The 22,005-nt window shown below is 38.3% G+C and overlaps 1 protein-coding gene across 4 annotated transcripts in view; it reads left to right on the top strand.

The window, feature by feature from the left end:
* ELAVL4 (ELAV like RNA binding protein 4) overlaps window positions 1-22,005 on the top strand; it is a 64,069-nt gene that overhangs the window by 3,876 nt on the left and 38,188 nt on the right. For all 4 annotated transcript variants that reach the window (XM_026854066.1, XM_026854065.1, XM_026854067.1 and 1 more), the window contains exon 2: window positions 17,566-17,806. In XM_026854066.1, the coding sequence (XP_026709867.1) occupies window positions 17,566-17,806 (241 nt within the window). The remainder of the gene's footprint in view (window positions 1-17,565; window positions 17,807-22,005) is intronic.

Genomic DNA, 22,005 nt, shown 5'->3' with positions numbered 1-22,005 from the left:
GGGGTGGGGGGGTGCCGTGTTGTTTTGTGCTTTTTTAAATGCCGGGAGAAGTCAAAGCCATTTATGTGAAAAATAGTATTTCTATTTTTAGGCTATATTCTCCTGGCAGAGGAGCCCGGACGTGCTCGTCTCGTCCCCTCTTTTGTGCTTTCCTTACAGATTGTGCAAAATGGCATGATCAAATACAACTGCCGGGGACTTTGGGCTGTGCCGAGCGGGGCGACCCGGGGTGGGGGCTGGGACCAAACCCGCACAATACCCATCCCTCCTGCCAGCCCCACGGGATGCTGGGGGGTGTGGGGGTCCCCCCCCTTCTCCTTAATTTAACGTTTTGCAGACTTTTGCCGCGGATATTTATTATAACCGGGGAAACAAAGCGACGGTCTTTTCCCATTCTTACAGGATTGTCTTTGTCTAGCTGCTTGTTTTGATGGGTGTAAAACAAATAAGATTAGACTGAGCAGCCGAACTGAAAGCGATAGCTGGGAGGAAAAGCCAATGAAAGGTTGCCGGGGAAACGAGCATAGGGGAAGCTGAGTGGGGGAGCAGGTGGCAATCATGTGGGAATACTGCAAACAGTGTAAAAAAAAAAAAAAAAATCTAAAAAAAAGCAGGGGCTACCTCGATTATCTCTGCTGTTCTTTGTGGCAGTCACAACTTTAATTATTCTTTATAAATAGGTGTTAATTACATTTCTGGCTCAGGCTTACAGTGATTTCTAGAAATCTGGTTTTAAGCATCTGTTCTTTCTCCTCTGCAAAAGAGGGTTATCTTTCTTTTTTTTTTTTTTTCTTCCCCCTCCCTGCTGTGAAATTGTACGTGCAAAAAATTGCAAGGAATCCTGTGAGGCAGTATAAAAAAAAATGTAAATTATATTGAATGAAGTTGACAGAGGTATAATAGTGAACTCCCACAGCTGATAGCTTCTGCAAATCATTTCTTAGAATTTTCCAGCAAATGTCCCTATGAGAACAGTAGGTAGAATGAATTTACCCTAAGCAGTGATTTTGTGTTAAGTGATATTGGTATTTTTACAAAATCAGATGGTTATATGGCAGAATAATCAGTTCAGGGGAGTTCACCATATCCTAGGGTTTATGTGCTGAGTGGAATTTACAAAAATAATGAGATTATTCTTCTCTTCATCTCCAGCCCCACCTTTAGCCACAGTCTATTATATCTGCTGGAGCAATATCCACTTCCAATGTCAGACTCCTTGTGGCAACTTCACTTTTTAAACTGCAGCTGAATATTTTGCTAATTGTGGTGGTCTCTTATTGTAGTGGCAGACAATAATAGGAAATAGCTGCTGGTGCTAGAAGTGTTAAAAAAGCGTAGTAGACTAGTAAGTGATAGACAGTAGCGTAAAAGATATAAAAATGTGGTTGCCCAGAAAATGCTCATCTATCACACATCAGGAGGCACAAGAGAAGCAAAGCAAGAATACAGAACACGCCTTTCTCTCTGTCTTCAGATTTTCAGATATTTTTACTTTCTTCCTTTCTCTGGTGCAGGGTTACTTTGAATGCAAATTCAAGCAGGAATGGTGGTGCTTAGTTTAAATATGAATAAAAAGAAATTAAATCCCCCTTTTAGTTTGCTTTGTTTTAAGTATTGCTTCTGCTGCAATCCTTTCTGTAAAGAAGTAATTGACTGGCCCTCTGAAAACTGCACTGCTTTACAATGTAGGGGGGAAGTCTTGAGGGTGTGAGTGTGTAAAATTCTGTATTTTACAGTCTGTGCATGTGCACAGAGATGTATTCTGACATGCATTGTAGTTGTACGTGAGAGTAAAATAATTTTTCTTCTGTCCAAAACAGAGATACTGTGTTCTAAATCTGTTAACTTAGTCATGACAATAAATAAGGGTGCCTTTTATTATACACAGCTGCATTGTTTGTTTTAAGAGTCATCAGCTAGTAGTTACATTTTCATTTTCTGTTCAATTTGGTGTTTCTACAAAGATTTAAAAATAATGTAATCCTTGTTTTATGGCGCACGTGTTCCTGCCCCGATCTTCCTCTTTTCTTTGTTTTAACATTATATTAATGAATACAGCCTGCATGTACATAGTGACATTTTCTTTTTGCATGTAAAAGATCACGTTGTAAATCGTCGTATAGAAAAATAGCTATTAAGTTAGTGAAATTGAATCAAGATTGCTACGAATGCTAGAGAAAGATGAAAATGTAAATCTTCTTTCTGCTCAGACAAAAAGGAAGAGAAAATGTAGTTGGTTTTAGGGGTGACTTTTTTTAAAAAATTTGTTGTCTTGGTGAACTGCTAATCAGAAAGGATGAGATTTTACAATTGGATATTGATGCAATGTGAATACCAGCCATCAGTTTAAAATCCTGTCCTCATGTACTCTACTAATCAAGTTCCCATGCTAGGTACAGGGATGTCTATCCACTGTTGACTGGCTTGGTTGCCTCCTTTGCTTTCTTCCTCTTTATTAATTTTACCTTTTTGAGCGCTCTCAAAGTGAGCCCGAGCTGTTGTGACAAAGGATGGTTACAATGAGCTAGAAGGGGTATACTTAAAAATCCCATTTGAATGGGTTTGGAATAGTCTTCACCATCTTTATTTGGTCCTGTTAAATATTGTGACTCTATTGAAAGAAAATCCAGTTGCGTTAATCTTGCATATATTTAATGTATTAATTTTTTTGAAATAATATCTTCTAGGTTACAGTGAAATTTTTTCCTCAGCCTTCCTACTTGGTATGCTGGGAGTGTACTAATTAAATGCAGGTTATTTTCTGTGTAATTGTCATACTGTTGGTACATAACCTAGAGCCACTCCACAGCCCAAGATTTTTCAAAAGAAATAAAGTAGGATTGTGTCCCATATTCTGGCAGGGGGATTTGTTGTCTTTGGGAACTTGCACTTCCAAAATAATTCCAGGAAACACCCCAGGCAAGAAATGGGCAGTGGCAGAGAATATTATAGTGAGAGGGAGAGAGGTGCAGATAACTTGACAAATCCAGTTGTCTGTTTTGGCAATCTGTGTCCACTAGACAACTCATTTACATGCCTGGACACATTAAAATGTACATTTGTTTGTCTGTGGGACAGCTAACTGGATACACTCCGATGCACTGGCAAATACTGCAATGCAGTATTTTTTCAATGTCATTGGGGTTTTGGGGGAGAAGTGGGCACAAACAGCCTTTTTACAAGTGCGGCGATGTTAAAAAGCATGGTACCTCTCTAAAGGGTAGGCCAGATTTTGCAAAATTTGCTAATCTGGGATGGAAAATCACCCCTCCCCCATTGCACTCCTATCCCTCTTTTGCTCTTTCTCTTTTTCTGAGTAGGATGGAGGAAGAGATGATTTATGTGTGTGTTCATGCATGTTCCCTTCTCATTTGAATGGATGTTCAGGAAAGTGCTGGGATTCCTATGAGAAGGGAAAGGGCGTTTTGCGTAGTAATGCTTTCCAATTGTTTGTGTAAATGCCCCATTACCAAGAGCATAGGACTTCCAAGTAACTTTAAAAGCGAGGCACATTTTTCATTTTCCAGAGAATTTTGCAAAGAGGCAGCTAACTCTTCAATTCAACAAGTACAGTAGATTTAATCCTAGTAAGGGACCTGTATGTTGCCTTAGTCTTTGCATTTGAGTACATTTAACCATTTGAGATTAGGGAAGTGAAGATGTTGGAGAAACGGATATTCTAAGTGTTTGCTTGCTTTTTCCCCTCAAATGATCAATCTTTACTTTCTAAAATACTTGAATATTTTAGGTACAGGGGCCTTTGTAGGTCACTAGCTTTACAGCAAGAAGAAGAAAGGAGGGAGAGAAGGTTTCAATGTGTCAGAGGCAGTAATTGTCTAAAATTAGCCATCTAGAAAAGGCACGAAAGGCTTGGAGGAGAGAGAAGGAGGCACTAATATGTGAAACAGCACTGTGCTAGTCGGGGAGATAATGAGTGATAAATTTGAACTGGTGCAGTGGTGTGATGCCCATTAATTTTTCAGAACCTTGACTTTGCAGGTTTGTTACTCTGTTGTTCACACCTTTAATTATAACCAGTTTTGAACGATAGCTTGGGGCACTGAAGATGAGACCTTTTGTTTGTTGTTTACTTAAGTATTCTGACAGAGTTTGCAATAGTGTTGGAACATCAGTGTTAGAAATTAAATACTTTCACATGAGATTATAATAATGCAGTTAATTTTTGCAACTACCTAACATTGTCTTATTTGTATCATTTACATTGCTTGCATAAATTCACTAAAAATTAGCTCAGTAGAACTGGTGTTAGGTTGATCTTTATTTTCTGTCACTATATCTGCTTTCCGTAACCTTTTTTTGGAGCTCCTAATGCATTACTACTTATTTAGGGCCCCCAAAATTAGGGGAGAAGCTTGATTGACTGTCTTTTACCTATTGTTCTACCTTTGACTATGTCTTCTGTGAGGACTTCCCCTCAGTGGAGAAGAAAAACTGTAAAAGTAAAGGCTGTGAACCAGTTCAGAATTGTTAATTAAATGGGATGAAAAAACATAATAAATAATTTTAAAAGGTAGCTAAACCTTTGCATGTCCTCTCTGGAAATGGTTTAGTTGCACAGTAAAATACAAGCCTGGCTTTGATAATATTTAGTCATGATGTATATAAAATTCTGTAGTACGCCTTTGTTGCTAAGGCACACATGAGGTTGCGTCAGCAATGCTGTTGTGATGGGAAATAATATGTCCTTGAATTCTGAGAAAAAATACTTGGTTGCATTTATTTTATTCTTTTAATATTAAACTTTTTTTATTGATATAAAAGCTCTTACACATTACAGTTAGTACTTTTCCCAGTCTGGAGCCATGCTCCGGTATTTTTTGGAACTGGGTGGTAGCGTATTCGATGGCTTCTGAGCATTCAGAACTCCTGGAGGTAAAGGCAGTATGATAATGTATGTTTGTTTTAAAACAGACACAAATGACTATGGGAGGTGGTTCTGTCATTTGCGGTGCTTCAAGAAGGTTCCACACATAATGTGTTTCTGTCCACGTAAGTGACTTTTGCTGTTGGCAGAGGGCAGCAATGCCACTGGAGCGTTTCCAGTAGCATAAGTCCTTCAGATCCAGCCACTCTGCTGCGTACCCGGGTGCGTTCACCAAGCTGTGGAAGGGAAACCAAACAGCTCCCTCTGGTTTTTGCTTTCTGAGGGAGGTTTGGTGAGAACGTCTCATCTGATCCTCCATGTAAAGACCAAAAAGATTGCTGCCGGAGCAGGTAACCGTGCTGTGCCTGGGCCCTGTGTGTTGGCCTGTATTTGCATGCGCACTCATTTGGAGTAGCTGATCACTTTTCGGAGCACTGTGAAGTATTTATTCCCAGGTTGAGTGCTGTTGAAAAGCTTGTGTAGGGACATGATGTATGAAGGAGTCTTGTCCTTCTTACTTTACCTTACCTTATGAATTTCTCTCATTATTGCATACTGGAGAACTAGCAAAACCAGCAGTACTTGTAACTCACAGTTTAAGGTAGACCTGACTTTCCTTGAAATGTTATGTCTGGTTGCCCAGTGTGGATGTGGAATTCCAGGAACTGACTCCGTCCCCTTGTCTCTCCTGCTTCAGGTCAGGGCAGTTGCCAGAAGTCCACATTTCCATACTGCGATTACAAGTGAAATTAATATGTGACTTTGAGAATTATTATAGATAGACTGAACTTCTTCAGATTTTTGTATTGGAGCTTTTTTAATATGTGGATTAATTTAAACTCTTGATGTTTATGATGTGTTTAAGGTGTGTGGAAGTTGTCCTGTTCGTAGTAGTTCTGATTTGAGAGGTTTGTAGTAAACCCTGTGGGCAAAATACTAAAACGTGTACTGAGTCAAGTGCTAACCTGGGGAGGAGGCCATGCCTTTTTTCAGTCCTTCTGAACTGACATGGAGGCTCCGGTAGCCATCAGCAGTTTGATGTTAAGTAGTAGGAAATTCACAACTCAACAGCATGAAATAATCCATGTTTAGATCACTACACTATGGTGAAGTATTAAGTCATTGTGTGTTTAGGACCAGAGATACTTTGGGTTGTTCGGGTTTTTTTACTTGATTGGAGTGTTTGTAAAGATGACTGTTAGTTGCTGTACTTGTATTTTTCTTCTACTGGTCATCCTTGATCTTTAGTGGTCAGTGAGTTTTTGCTGTACTCTATGCAGAAGAACTTGTGGGCAAAGATTCATCCTCTTATTTCTGTAGAGCAGAAGGCACAGTCACGACACCGTAGAAATAATAATGCATGTAAACAAATGCTCCTTAAATAAAAATAGTTCTAATACCATTCCCTGTATATCTTTGTTCCAAATGAAGTTACTGGCAGTAGATGAGTAGGGGGAAGTTGATTTTTAGCAGAAAGCGTGAATGCTGGAAATTCTTCCTAATATGCATGTGCCAGCTATACTGTGGCAATGTTGCTGTTGATTCCCTTCCTGTGAGAGCAGCTGTTCAGGGAATTAATCTCTTTGCTTGATGCAGAGGGTCCTGAAAAATTCAGTGCGCAACTACGGTGGTGGCTGTGGCCATTTTTAGTGTGACTGTTGATGGGAACTAACTCCATGATCTAGCACAGTAGCATATTGTTCTTTAGACTAACTGGGCCAGGACAAAATTATCATTCTGTATTTCGTGTGCTCTGTGAGATTCCGGAGTGCACTTCAGAATTTGACATTGTGTTTGATAATTTATAGAGCACAGTTTATATTTAACTGTAGACACACTAATCCAGGGAAAAAGAGTAGTATATTTTTAGAATCCTTTTTTTATTGTCTGTGCTTGTCATTACCCAACTACTGAAAGCAGTGTTCACAAATGTAGATGCTCACTGGGGTAGAAATTGTTGAGTTTCATTTTCATCATGAGTCTTTGCTGTATGCAAAAATGAACATTATTTGTGTGATGTTGTTTGTGATTATCAAGAAGCATTGCAGCCGCTGCAGGAGCCATGTTCTCTTCCAGCATTTCAACACCAGGCTGGACCAGGACATTCAGGCTGAATGCCTCAGTGGTCAGGGATGCTTAGGTGATATATTAGTTTTAATAATGACACAATGTCACTTTTGTCACAGAGTTTTCCTTCTTTGAGGTGGAACAGACAAATAGAGCAGATCCAGCTCTTAAGTTTAAAGAGACTACCTACGACTGCCAGGTATTGCAAAGAAAAGCTAGCCAGTAGAAAGGACAATAACTTGGTTATTTTGATTCTCTTTAGTACTCAAGTAAGCTGTTCTTATGAATTTAGGCTGTTAGGGCATTTCTGCCTAGTAATCCGTAATACTGCTGCCATTTTTCTTGTTGCCTACTGATGCCTAAGCAACATGTGATGTATGGGTTTTGAGTTGGGATGGCTGGGATGTGTGGGTCCCACCCTGTTCACAAGTGCCTGTATCTGAGCAGGGGCTGAGGTCAGCAGGGGTCCTGTTGGGTGCATTAGCAGAATTGCATTTTAGCAGGAGTATGTTATCCATGAGGTCTGCTCAGATATTTTAAGAAGAGTTCTGAAAGATTTTTAATTTCTTGGTGTTCAGGGTATGTTTGTTTATACAAACAAGAATTTGGTGAATTTGAGTATAATTTAATTTGAGAACTTTAGGAGGCATCTTTGGAATAAGGAGAGTGTTTGATTTGTTCTGTGCCATGTGTTGCTTCCTTAGGACAGATCGTTTATGTCCAGGATAAGCCATTAAGATCTGTTAGCTTGACCTGTGACATACATGCATATGTACTTGGTATTTTGTCCTTCTTTAATATTAGTAATCTATGGTAATGGGTCTTTGACCTTAGCATAGATGCTTTTGAATTTAAGTATTGCTGAGATATTTATCCCATACAGTACATCTTACTCTCATTTAAGCTGTTGTCTAGATACTTTTGAGACCCTCAGAGTAAACAGCTGCCCCTGCATAGTAGAGGGTAATTTCTTGATCATTTTTCCACCAAAGTTTTTTCTAGTCTTCAACTTTTATTATCTGTTCATGACCTTTAAGATGGCAATGGCCATATTATTTTGGAGTCATTTGTTGTAACTTTGACATAGGTATGTTACAGAAGCAGGAATGCCTGTATTTCGTGAAAAGATTATTTCCATGAGCAATATCAGTGTGGTATAGGGCGGTAGACTGAATTTTAGAAAATATGTAAATACCTTCATTACTAATCCAATTCAGTTCTAAGATAAATATAATGTTTCTTTGCAGTAAGCTAACACTTCTGATGATGGAGATAGCAACTATAATGTTCGGCTAAGTCCTGCTTTGGGGTCTGTCTCATTTAGACCTGCAAGCAGCAGTATCCATAGAAATGTTGTTGCCAGCAGTTGAGAGGTACACGTGTTGATTAGTGTTTTCTAATTGCATTTACCAGTGTGTCTTCATCGGAGTCCTGTTGAGGACAGCCTTAAAACATCTTGTTTTTGGTGTATGTTTTGCTAAGCCATCTATTTGTGCCTAATATAAGCCTGTCTTTACACAAAAAATATACAGGCAACATTTTCAGAAGAACAACGTATGGCTTAGGAGCTGAAATCCTATTGCAATGAATATTAAAATGTAAATATTGCTTTTAAGGGCTTCTTGAAACTGTAGCTTTTGTTTCTAGAACTTAAGTAGAAATAGTGGTAGGGGGTTGGATGTTCTTAGGCTTCACGGAGAGCCTGTGCTGTCTTAGCTTTGCTCCCTTCTGTTAAGTAGATGTTAGGTTTCAATATGTTAGGCTTGTAATACAGCTTTCACTGTCTAAACTCTTGGGTTGCAAATGATTTTAGATTATTTTCTTAAAGGGAAAAGCATAAACCGGAATTGTGACAGGTCTACAGCAGCTCAAGACTTGCAGCTGTCTGCTTACATGAACATGTACGTACCCGTGGGAATCTGTGCGTCAGTACAGTGCAACATACATACTCCCGAGTCAGTAATAGAATTCAGTTACAGATTAGTAATATATAACTCAGTAATGTAGTCAGTAAACTAAACAAGTAGGTAGTGGTTAGGAAACAAAAACTGAGCTAAAAATAAAATTCAGAAAGTAACCAAAAATATAAAGACTTTTCTCAGTTTCCTTTGCTTTCATTTTGGTGTATTTTTAGGTGTTGTATCCTTTAGACTGAGGTCCTGTCTTAGATGTTGATCTCTACCATGCTCTTGTATTGCCATTATCTGGTATCCAGGCTTTTGAGAAATGCTCTCCAAGCTTTCAGGGTTTGCTTCATATACTTAAATGTTTTTGGTGTTTCTTTTTTATTACCCTGCTAGCACAGATTTTAAATATGGTTTTTGTTAGTCACTGTTTCTTTCAAGAGGGACAGGGCAGTCACTGGGAGACCTCTTGCCTTTGCTATGCCTAATAAAGTGCAATCCATGGAGAAAGAGGATGTTTTCATCGAATTTTGGCTTGGAGTATCAATCAAAGATCGATCTCATTTTTTTGTTGAGATTGTTTGTTTGTTTTTTCAGACTCTAGCATTCATATGCATCTTGAAAGAATAAGTAGTTGATCCAGATGAAAATCCAGGAGGCAGTAAGGAAGATGAAATAAAAAAACCTCTGTAAAATTTTAGGTACAGAGTTGCCTGGTATAAATTTGGCAGACATAGAAGGGTGATTAAAGAGGAAATAAATGTTCTGTCAGAAGGCAGAGCCTGACCGCATTGCCTTTGTTCCCATTAAAAACAGTACAGACTGTGGAGTGGAGGTGGCCAGTGACCTGTGGGGATGTGGGTGGGCAGGAGCCATTGGTGGCCCTGTCCTGGTATGGAAGTAGGACACCTCCCTGCCACTGGCCTTTGTTAATGGACTGTGATGTGGGGGACAGAAGGCGTTTTAACCTGGGCTAATTGTGTAAGCAGTCCAGTAGACTGCAGATCTCTCTGGGTGTTTTTGACAATGACTTTCTTCAGAGCTGTGTTCCAGAGCGGCATTTGAATGCTGTGAAATCAAGGCTATGTTCTTCCATATTGTCATATGTAAATTATGTTTAATGGCCCAAATGATGCCAAACAAATTCTGTCAGTCTAAATAAGGGGCTAGCTGGCTGACTTTTCTAGAAGAATGACCCTAATACAGGGATGGCAGTAAACTTCTGTGACCATCACTTAATATACTATTTTTCCTTGCATATGGTTTCATTAGTGCTGCTGAGCATGTTTGCTGCAGACTTGTCTAAGATGTTTGGAGAACACTGAAGAATAGAGCCAGACACCTCTGAGGTTTCAAACATGCATAGTTTCTCCATAGTCTTTGCAAGAGGTGAAGCTGGAAGCAGCGATTGAAAATGAAGCCCAGTAGAAATTCATAAAGAACCTCAAATATTGTGAGTTGAGGTAATACATATGATAGAGCTATAACTATATTTGGCTTCTGGAGGAATATTTTTGTCCTTACAAATATGCAGTGCAGCACTTCTATTGTGCTTTGCAGAAATCACAGTGCATGGAGTGGTTGTCCATGCATCTGCTCCCCAGTCCTCTGTGTTTCCTCTGGACTTTGGGGAGTACTGAGCTGTGTGTATGCTAATTGTAGTTCTCATCTAATTTCTTATCCCTAGGGTACCTGCAGGAAGAGAAAGAGACCATATGAAGTGTGTGGCATCATGCCTTTTTTCCTATGTTACGTGTGGATATTGCACATGTAGTTCTGAGAGTGGTTTTCTCTACTGATACCTTCGTTACTGACATTAAAATGGTTGTGACTTTAGTGTCTCCTTTTTTTCTCACTCATTCCCTTTTTGTCCTCAAAATCAAATGTGAAACTGTAGAGGACATAATTCATGGGAACAGAAGACATTTATCTGAAACTTTCTCCAAAAAAGACAATTCGGTACATTTTGCTGGTTTGCTTTTTGAAAAAGTTGTTAGCAACTTCAGCAGTTTGCCTAGATACTTTCCTCTGGCTCTTTTTTTTTTTCCCCCTTCTGCAAAACTTGGAATAAAAATAACAGGTTTTGCCCTTCTGTCTTTTTTTTTTCCACTGTGTTGATAACGGTGACAGTCTCTGCCCTTAGTACCCATTTGTAAATTAGTACCTAGCAAAGCTTGGTGCTGGTATCAGTTATATCCTTCAGGCACTGCTGCGATAACAAGTAATATTGCCAATAAACTTTGCATTCATTTCACTGCAGATTGGGGACAGAATATTTTGGTTTAGCATAGTCATGCAAAAGCCTATAATGGACTAGATCAGGATAAATTTAGCTATTAAAGAAAATAATTTTCTCCTTTATTTGAGCTGAAGCTTGCCTCTTAAAATGAACGCATTTGTTGTCTTCATTTGGAACATTTGTGTGCTCTGTAAAATTACTGTGGTATCCATAAATGTGAACTTGTTGAAAATGTTTGAACGTCATTTCAACCTGAGTGCAGTGCACTCTGAAACCAAGATTTTGTAAGATAACTGTATCCCTGCCATGAGAGCCGGAGACTGCTAGTTTTGAGCTGAGACTTTCAGCTGTATCTATATTTAAAATATTAAATATGACTTCTACTCGAAGGAAGGGAAAGATGGAGCATGTAAAAGTGCATATGAGTGGGGAGTGTGTCAAAATATGGAGGGTTAGATAATGATTCGTTTCTGGGATATTGGATTTGCCTCTAGGCAGATTTGCTCAAAAGCCTCATTTTCCTCCTTTATTTCATGTTCATGATGTATTTATTAGGTAAATAATAGCAAAGTCTAGTTGTGCAGTACATAAGCTTTAATAAAAATGTAATTGACAGTGAAATTTGACAGTTGTGTTACAGAGGAGAAAATCTGTACTGGAGCTGCACACAGCATCCCTTGCCTCACCTAAGGTGGTTTTAGGAGAAAACCCACATAATATGTGAGGTTCAGGTGCGCCTGCTGCTTGCTCTTGCTGGAGTTGTGGTTTTGAACCAATGAATACTTGAAAACAGTGTTTCCTTTTTAACACTCCTATGGGAAGAAGACATATCTCCTGAAGATTTTACAATCCACTGCCTCATTCTGCAAAAATGTAGAGATGTGCTGAATTTTTGTGAGTAGGAGTGGCTGCATCCAAAGGTGGTGTGGGGGTGTGTGCCTGCTGGTCCAGGGCTGAGGGACCTGGTCTTGGATGTATTGGCATGTTCCACTCCGTACCTATGGACAGACCTTCTGGTTTTGGCATAGCTATTCCCATTCAGATCAGCAGGTGGGGAGGACTGTGGATGGATCAGTCAAGGCGGCTCTTGTAACTTGGGGTTTTCCTCACCTGTAAAAGTTCTTGTGGAACAGATTTCTGCTGTGGTGACTTCCATTCAAAAGAGCAGATGCACTGGGAATTAAAGCCTATTTCCCTTCATAGAAGGAAAATCTTTATGAATCTAGGTTTATTTTCTTTGAGAGGTTTTGTTTCTCCTTTTGTCATTGTTGTTCAGAGATGGTTATGGGACCTTTGCCATGGCACCATTTGTTTTCATTTGTAAAAGCAAACAACTTGCAATGCTAAAGAGCTTTTTTAGATAAAGTAAGAGCTTTGCATTATTTATCTATATTCTTTTTCATGGGAGAATGTTCTGAATTTGTTCATTAATGAACACCTAAAAATAATATAAAATTAGGCCTCATTAATTCCTCATGAGGTGTAATTTACCATGATCACTTTTCTTGGCATTTAGGTGTTGTGAACAATTCCTTATTCACAGATAATTTTTTGACTTCTGTGTCTTCAAAATGGATATGGTTGCATGAATTCTCCAGTTTTGAAAATTTTTTTTCAGATTTTGATTTTTAGGAAAAGATAGCTTATGGTATGTATGTTTAAAAACACTTATCTTTAGTGATTATAAATAAGGTTCTTAATTGTTACCTTTTTTCCATACATATCAAATTAATTTCTGACTGTGGAATATGGGCAGTGAAGTATATGTAATTCAGGTAACAAGAATGGGTGCTAATTATCTTCTGAATACAAGCTCCTTTGGGTGTATGTATGTGACAGTCTTTCAGTTCAACATGCAGACCTTCTTTTTAGACTGCTAACAAATTTTGTAAATATAAAGCATGTATATTTACATTTATCAAGCCACTGGCTATTGCTTATGCATGGAATAGGGAGATAAGACTGTCTTAATCGGTCTGTGGGTAGTTTTCGAAGTGATTCATTAACTGTGCTTTGTAATGGTAGATGGGTGTCACATATTTACTGTAATAACTGAAGATTAATGTCAGTTAGTCTAGCTTATTTAAGCATTGTAATAGCTGTGTTTATACATACAGGTATTCTTTGCATTATTGTAGGAGCTAATATTTCAGTAGGAATAAATTGAAATTAATTGAATTAACTAAAAAAAAAGATATGACAGGTATTTCTGGAACATTATTTGTAATGTCAGAGTTGCTATAATGGATAGTTGCTGATATTTTGTAGGAGGGGTTACACCAAACCTTTTGGTAAGCCGTATTTTGCAAAACACTGGCAAAGCTTATGCTGTCTTCCTGAGCAGCAAAGCATTTCTTTGAAATCTGTCAAACTAAAATACCTTGTACTTTGCTGATACATTACCATACTGAGAAAAGTAGTACACCAAGAAGTCATTTTTAAAAGTAGCAGTCTGATGAAATACATCCAGAATTTGAAATATGGGTTGCCCTAACTTATAAATTGCAGTCTTTAAATTCTGTCACAGATAGTATTTTTTCAATGTTACAAAGATAGAATATTCAAATTATTGGTGGCTAAATTATCAATGTCTATCAACAGTGACTGCAGTTGTACTGTAAAGCTGTATATAGAACATGGTATTTCAGTATTGAGAATCTGGCAAGTTGTTGTCAAAAAACAAAACAAAATGCCTCTTTATACGAGTAGCATGTGAATGTCATCACATGTGGTGTTTGCACTGTAATACTTCAAGACCAGTAGTAGCTGCCTAAATTGGGTCAGAGAAGGTCTACATAAGCATAGAGATGTTGCTAATTAAGTGGCATGTATAGAGTTGTAAGTCTAATCTTCAAGAGGTAAGGATATATTAAAAAAAACATTGGGGTGAGCTCACTGGATTTTCCATATGTATTTTTGACTTCATCCAAATAAGCCCCTGATGAGTTCCTAACAACTTTCTTGATTTTTTTTGTAGAATTGCATTACAGTCCAATGCTTCCTTGTGTTATTACCAGTAATTAAAACATAATGGAAGTTAACTGTGTGTCCAGGACACAAGTATCTATTTTAAAATGTTCATATTGTCATCTAGGTATTGAATGAAAAATCTAATTCTTAGTGTTGTGGATAGGAAAAAAACAGCAAATGGCATGTTGAAATCTATTCTTTGAATAAATAATGTTACTGTTATGTAATGTGCTGACTGACATGGGATCAACAACTACTTTAATATTAAAAACAGTCATGGACAATGAATGTCCTAGGGCATGCACACTGAACTACTAACAGTGGATTTGAGCTTCAGACATGCAGGAGACAGGACGAAATGTTTGGAAAGGAGAGTTAAGGACGTATCTCTTTGTTAACATTAATAATTTAAGTCTTTACTAATGATGTGAATCAGTATGTACATCTAAAATACGTATTATTCCTTTGTGCCCATAAGAACTTTGAATGCAAGCTCTGGTACATAAGTGCTTTCGCACAGAAATTGCTCTGTAAATGGAGGCTTAAAATTATGCAGTAAAAAAATTGCATCTGAAATACTTTATCAGAAACGTTTTTAATAATTCTTCAGCGTTTCTCTCTATCCATTATCTAATTTTTATACAGCAAATCGATTTTCAGTAACCTACAACTTGGCAATAATTTGAAGGGCAAATAAGTGCCTTGATTCTCTTTTCTACTATTGAAAAATCAGGAAAACTTAATTGGAGTTGAGTGAGAGTAAGAAGAAAACCTGGCACCTAATGCAACATAAGTTTATGCCAAGATATTTTGATGCAGTATGATATGAGGAAGTCTAATTGTTGCAGAATAGATTTTTTTTTTTACAGAGCAGCTTACTCTTAATGTTCTGAATGTCTTAAATACCTGAGTTGAATTCTGTTTATTTGCTTGGTGTGGAAGGTAAGCATGCTGAAAATGTAACTAAAAAGAGTTTTTGCAAAATGCCTAAATAGGACACCAGCCAGTTCTGAATTCTGTTTTCTTTCACAGATTTTAAAAGATCCAGGGTCATTGTTTATCATGGGGGACTATAGATAGCTTTTGTGTCTGTTGCTAATAATAGATGATGTACCTTCCTCAGTGCATTGTGCTGAAGTCCTGCTTCTGCTGTAACTGAAACCAGTGGTGTGGTATTCTTGTCTGCTTTAGAAGGGCAGGGTCAGTCCCTAAAATTGCAGTTTACCTTGTGGGGTTTTTATGTTGGAAAGAATAGGGTCATATGATGTAAATGCACGCAGAAAGCTGCAGTTAACCCTATCAGCTGCTCCACTCATCTTCTGACCAAGTCTTACTGTCAGAACTGGAATTGCCGCCTCCTCCCCATTTCAATGAAGTTGATGCAGATACAGTGTATATGAGCACACTGTGCTTAGCTGAAACATGTCAGCCTCGGGGTGCAGAACCCCATCTCTGCAGCAGGCTGTTAGTTAATCTTAGAACTGGTGTTTGTGTCTGCTGTGGGGTCATAGAGGTGCAGAAATCGGAGGATGATCTTCCAGCTGGAATCCCAGGCTAAACAGACTTAGCATCTGAAGCATTTAGTATATGCAAATAAATACATGTATGAAATCAGATTGAAAAAAGGAAATACAGCTGATACCAGGTGAAAGGGAAAACCTTGAAGGGAAGAGTGTGTGGGGCTGGTACAGTTTGACAGAGGATGTCAGCAGTGCTTGGTGCCATGTGGTTGGTAAAATCGTTCAGGGGGATTCTGGTTTGGATGTGCTGACTTCTTTCAATAAGTTACTATTTTTGTGGAGTTTATTTTCAAAATGATTCTGCTCTGTAGTTTAAGGCCTTTCTGTTAAGCACAGTGTGTCAAGGCTTCTTTTTAAAAATTGTTAAACCAAGTAGCTATTCCTGGGCTTGATAATCAAAAATGGTAATTCAAAACTTATTTCTACTGATAAAAATCAGCGTTATTTCTTAAATGAGTTATTAAACTAACACTGAAGTATTTCAATTAAAAAAAAAAAACAAAACATCAGAATATAACCTATTTAGTCTGAGCCACCCTCATGCAGTTAATTTTGGAATGGACACCCCTTTTTTGGTGCGTGTCCCCCCCCCCATCCTCCTGAATTACAGGCCTAATTTGTCACAACATGTACCCCTCGATTTTAAAAAAGAAAGCAAATTGAGTTGACTATAATAATGACAGGATCAGATGAACACAAGGTTCAGAGTATGTGGTGTCTTATCCTTCAGTTGTCCCTGTCCCTGGGCAGTGGAGTCTCTTGCCCAGGGCAGCAGTTTGCATCATTAGACTCTCTAAGTCTTTGTAGGGAGGCTGAGCCCATCTGAGGGATGCTCTCGGGTAGAAGATACCAGTGAAGCTGCAGATCACAAACTCCACAGTAGACAGGAAAAGCCACCATTTGCATTGCTTTAATTTATCCAGAATTGAGAGTGAGATGATGTCCTTCCCTTGTCAGCACTGGTGACAGTGAAGACAGTCTGGAAACAATAGTAGAGGCAAATGCTATATAGAAAAGGTTTGAAATAGCCAGGTTTTTCTGCTGCTTCTGTCTGCCTGTGCACTTTGCAGATGAAAACTTACATTCTTCAGTCCTCAGCCTGCAGATAAACATGCAGGCAGCTTTACTCACGTGACCGGTGGTACTGGCTACAATGGAGCTACTGTCCTGTAGCACTTTGCGAAGCTGGATTCTTATTTGTCATTTTTTCGGAAAGGTCTATTTGAGTCTCTTCTGTGAAAATTGGAGTTTCACATTTCAAGATAGATGTGCTTGTTAAAATTCCAGCCTGCACCTGTGTCTGATAAGCCTTTCTCTGATTAAACCTTTTTGATTCCAGTAAATATCTAAAGACCTTTGTATCTCAAGTTTGCAAATCCGGGGCTTTATTATTTAAAGAGGTGTCGGTTCATTAGTGAAAAATGTAACTGGAGAATATAGGTCATCACTGGAACCAGTAAATGGTATGTCTTGGGACACTGAGTTTATTAATTGAAGGCAGTCTGAATGACAACACGTTGCAGATTGACTGTGCCTGGTTAATGTTGTTGTCATTGCACTCTGTGATACAGTTATTAAATAGGTAAAATATTTTACCTTTTCATATAGAGCCATACACTTACTTCATCTGATTTAATGGAACTATAATTTTAATTATGATTATTACCTTAAATTATAATTAAATTTCTGTGGTTTAAATTTACATTTGTGAAAATGGCTGCATGATGAAAGCAGAAATCAGCTTCGCATTAACAAAAAAAGAAGGTTTTTTTAACTGCATCTTAGTATATGCTCACAGCCAAAGACTAGCATGACCTACTTTGCAACAATAACAGAGGAATCAAGCCGGGTTTTTTTGTTGAAGTATCTAAATTGGCCATGAATGCTACCTACTCATTCGTTTGTAAGTATCTTTAAAAATAGCTATTGTATCTATGAAACTTAAGGGTTTTTTCCTCTTCTCCTCTTATTTTGATGTAGATAATTAGCACCATGGAGCCTCAGGTGTCGAATGGCCCTACTTCCAATACAACCAATGGACCCTCCAGCAACAGTAGAAACTGCCCTTCCCCCATGCAGACAGGGGCTGCTACAGATGACAGCAAAACCAACCTCATAGTCAACTATTTACCCCAGAACATGACCCAGGAGGAGTTCAGGAGTCTCTTTGGGAGCATTGGTGAAATAGAATCCTGCAAGCTCGTGAGAGACAAAATTACAGGTAAGTCCTTCATGTTGTTGACTTTATGTGCATTAGGGTCAGTTTACATTTGGGGTCAGCAAAACCTCAGTGCTTACATTGCAAGTGCTTAGCAGAGGGAATACTGTAAATAGTCCTTCAGATGGTAAACATTGGGTTTTCAGTGATACATGCTGGATCTAAAGCAGCTGGAGGTGAAGCCTTTTGTCTTTCAGCCTCAGTACAGATGTGAGGGGAAGTACAAGCACTGACAGTCTGCATGTGTGTAACACTGCACCTTCTTGCAGCAGAGCTCAGATGATGGTGTTCCTTTTTCCTGATCATTCTGATTTTTACTTAACATTGACTTGGAGTTGTAGGAGGGCAGTCTTGAGCCAACTGACCAGTCCTAATTCTGGTTTAGAACCTCACCATACCTTCATCAAATTTTTGCCTATTAACAACACTGTAAAGGTGGTTCTGCATGCCCATCATAGCTTACGTACTGTGGTGATCTGAAACAGCAGTAGTCTGTAGTTGGGAGCTGCTGCTTTGGATTTCATTCAGATATTTGTGGATAGTGGTTAATGAACTCTCTTCCCTGAAAACGGTTTGTTTTGCCATGATTTTTTTCTGCATGAAGTGAAACCTGTTGGTAGGTGTGTTCAAAATAAGAAAAGCCTCCTATTACAGATAATAACTGAGATGCTTTCACTATTGATAGAGATTTGGATGGGTGCTGATGCACCTAGTCTACTCTGTACCCTTGCTGCCACAGCCAGGGATTCAGATGCACAAGATGATGGGGTGAACAATCGGCTTTTACAGCTTGCTTTATAGGTTAGTTTTATAGGTTGTGTGTCTACTTGCACTGTAAGTGGGGAACAGCTGAAATTTCACTGCCTAGTGCATCTGCCAGAGCTGTAATGTTTATCTGAGAGCACCAGCCTTGGGAAGGACAGAGTTCTAGTAAAGGAGCAGTCTTATCTCAGATGCACTCCTAGCAACTTGGGTGTGTGCTCTGCAGACAGAGGCACCATGTAAAGATGAGGAATTAAAATGCAAATCTCTGTACCGACTTCCATAACAGCCTGGCATCTGTTGGGCTAGCAGCATTAGGATGATCTGCTTAGTGCTTTTAAACATTCAATGCATCTTTTTTATTTACTTCCTGACATACAGTAATGTTCTGGTTGAACACAAGGCACATAACAAATGGCAGTAGCTGCAGGGCAGCTCACGTCCTCAGTATAGTCCAGCAGAGCTTTCTTCAGCATGTTGACCATGATGTATCTATTTCTTCTGATTGGGCCACAGCTTCAGGGGTATTAAAAGGAAGAAGACTGAAAAATGGAATTGACTTTTATTTATTCTTTTTTCTACTTAAAGAAAAATCCCTTATAACATCCCACTCCAAAAATTTCTGTGCAAGTAACTCAAGTCGTCGTCTTTTTTAAGCCTAGCTGGCCCAGTATCCCAGTGTGATGTACCACACTTGATAATCTGCCACCAGACCAGTTTAGCTTCAGACTGTTGCTTTTCTTTTAGTCTGAAAATAATCAAAGAAATAAAATTGCAGATTGTTTCAGTTACTTCATACAGAAGTTAATACCTAACTCTTGTCTACAGGAGTCTAGTGTGCATAGTTTGAATTTTGATTGTGGCAGGTCCTGTGATTTGTGAGCTTTTTTTGCTTCACAGATCCCTCAAATTCATGATGATTTCCTTGCAATATAATTTCAAGACTTCAGATATTCAATGTTGTTTTCATAGAGAATTGTCTGTCTTTGGACAGAGAGCCATTACTTCATCGGCTAGGAACAGTATTCTTTTTGTTTTGTTCTCTCCAGGCTTTTGTCTCTGTATTTGAAGATGTGAGAAATTTGCTATATGATCTTCTGACATATTCTTGGGTAGTTTTTTGCCTGTGCTTTTTCTTCTCATACAAATTGCATAAATCTTTATGATCAGTAAAATACTTTAAAGGAAACATTCTTTAAAAAATACACAGATACTTTGAAGACGTTGTCCTTAAGTCATAGCCTATGTGTTGTTTCAAAGTGATACAAGTACAAAAGAACCACATCTGAAAAAAAAATTATCCAAAGTCTCTGCCATTTTTGAAACCAGAATTTAATCTGCCGAGGTTTTTGGGTCAGTAATCAAGGCATTGTGCAACATTACTAAATTTTAGGATGTATGTTCATCCATCATATTGAATTCAGTTAGTAAATCGAATGCAGTTCTCTGCCAGCACCAGTCCATGTTTTTAAAGGTTCTTAGAACATTGAGAGTAACAAAAGGAAATACACTGAGGTCATACCTAGCTCATCTTTCTGGATCATCGTGTAAGTGCTCTTCATTAGGCTATCTGGAGTTTTATGGTTTTTGGGAGCGGAGAGGTGGAAGTATGCCAGTAGGCTGTTACAGGAATGACTGGCTCTTAGGGAACTCTGCTTTTTTTCTTGTTAAAAATCAAGGTAGATCTTTTGACAATGAAAGGTATATTGCAGAAACAGTAAACTCTTGAGCTGTTCTGACTGAACTGGTGAAGGTCTGAAACCACTTAGATTTTGTCTGCTTTTGGATATTTCATTGTTTTGAAAATTTTGTGGCTTGAATCTCAGCTAAGCGTGTGCTGTTTTAGTATGCCTCTAAACAAATGTTGGAGCTCTTCCCTTTAAAATTATGGGTTGTCTTTATAGATAGTAAGTTTTTCTCCTTGCTAAGGTAGAATATCAGGTAAATCCAAGAAAGCTGGAGTAAAAAGCTGTAGAGAGATTGCTTCAAGAAAAATAAAGGACATAAATCATCATCATAATTAGTTACCCTGGAAAATCCATATTAGAAAATCTTGAGTGTATTTCTGAGGTTAGATGGAATTGAATTGGTTCATTCAAAAGATTCTATTTCCACTGTCCTGGTAAGGAATTGCACAGGTTTTGTGAAATAATGTTTAGGCTCCCAAAATACTTTTATCAAGGAGTTCAAAGCTAAACAAAGGCTGTTAGACATACAGGATCCCTTTGAGAGAATTTATGATCTGAACTCTTATTAATTTTAGAATGGATTAAACAATATATGTCAGGAATAATCATCTGCTCCAAGTCTTTTTACAGTCTTAGAACAGTAGTAGGGTTTTTAAGAAAATTGATTCGTGATGTTACCCCTCGCTTTGGAAAGACACATGTTTAAACAAGCATATTCCTTTACTAAAAAAATATGTTAATTTGGTAGTACACCGTACTGAGTTGAATAGGAATGACAGCTTCTAAGACAGCCTTTAATTTGGTATTCAAAACCAAAATTGTAAACTTCGGTTTTGTTTGGTAGCTGCTCAGAACAGGCAGGATATACAGTAGCATTTTTAAAAGATGCTAATGACTTGAAAGAGGAGATGGAAGTCAGGCATACATTTTAATTATGGGGGAGGGGTTGCAACAGAAAAAAATGTTTTTTTACTGCAGAGATTTTAAGGGAATGAGACAAGGAAAAACAGACTGAAGATAGTTGCTTTCATTTGGCAGGGGTGTTTAATAAAAGCAGAACTTGTGGTTGTAAAGTGTGCTTATTAAATTCTTCATTTACACTACCTAATTAATTCTAGCATTTTAAATTAACAGTGAAACTGGTCCCTGCTGTACCATTTCATAGCTACAGCATATTTCGTCCAACAACCCAGTTGTTCAGGTTTAATCAGCTGCTCTCAAAAAATGAGAAGGAACTTGAGTTAAAAAAAAAAACCCTAAATGGCATAAACATTTTGGAGCAGCATTACATGGAGGGGGGGGGGTGACTTCACAAAAGAATACTATGGCTTCAGATATGAGTCTCAGTGCTTACAAGCAATGCTAAGCTGTGTAGTGTTGCAAATACTCTTTATTTCTTATTTTGTCTAAAGAATTGGTGATAAATATCTTCCTGACTTGGGCAAGAAGAGTGCTTGAATTAATCAGAGAATCTAGAGAGAAGAAATGCTGAACTTGTTTTGTCCCATGTTTGAAAACAAAAGATCCAGTCAGTGTAGTGTCTGTCGGAGACACTGTACTTGCTGCTGGCCAAGTGAGTTGTCCTTGTTGACATAGTTTGTGTGGGGGAGAAGGGCATGTCTGTTATTAATTTTGTAAATGATTTGGTGATCTTAGCTGAGCTCTTAAGAATTGTATCTTTGTTTCTCTGTAATCTTCACAGGTATTCTTCAAATGATCTTTATCTAAAGTCTTTGGATCTCAGTCTTTCAT

Source organism: Athene cunicularia, assembly GCF_003259725.1.
Source record: "Athene cunicularia isolate RWA chromosome 8 unlocalized genomic scaffold, athCun1 chr8_part1, whole genome shotgun sequence".
NCBI classification, from domain to species: Eukaryota; Metazoa; Chordata; class Aves; order Strigiformes; family Strigidae; genus Athene; species Athene cunicularia.
The sequence above is the reverse complement of the archived record's forward strand: the minus strand, read 5'-3'. Positions and strand labels throughout refer to the sequence as shown.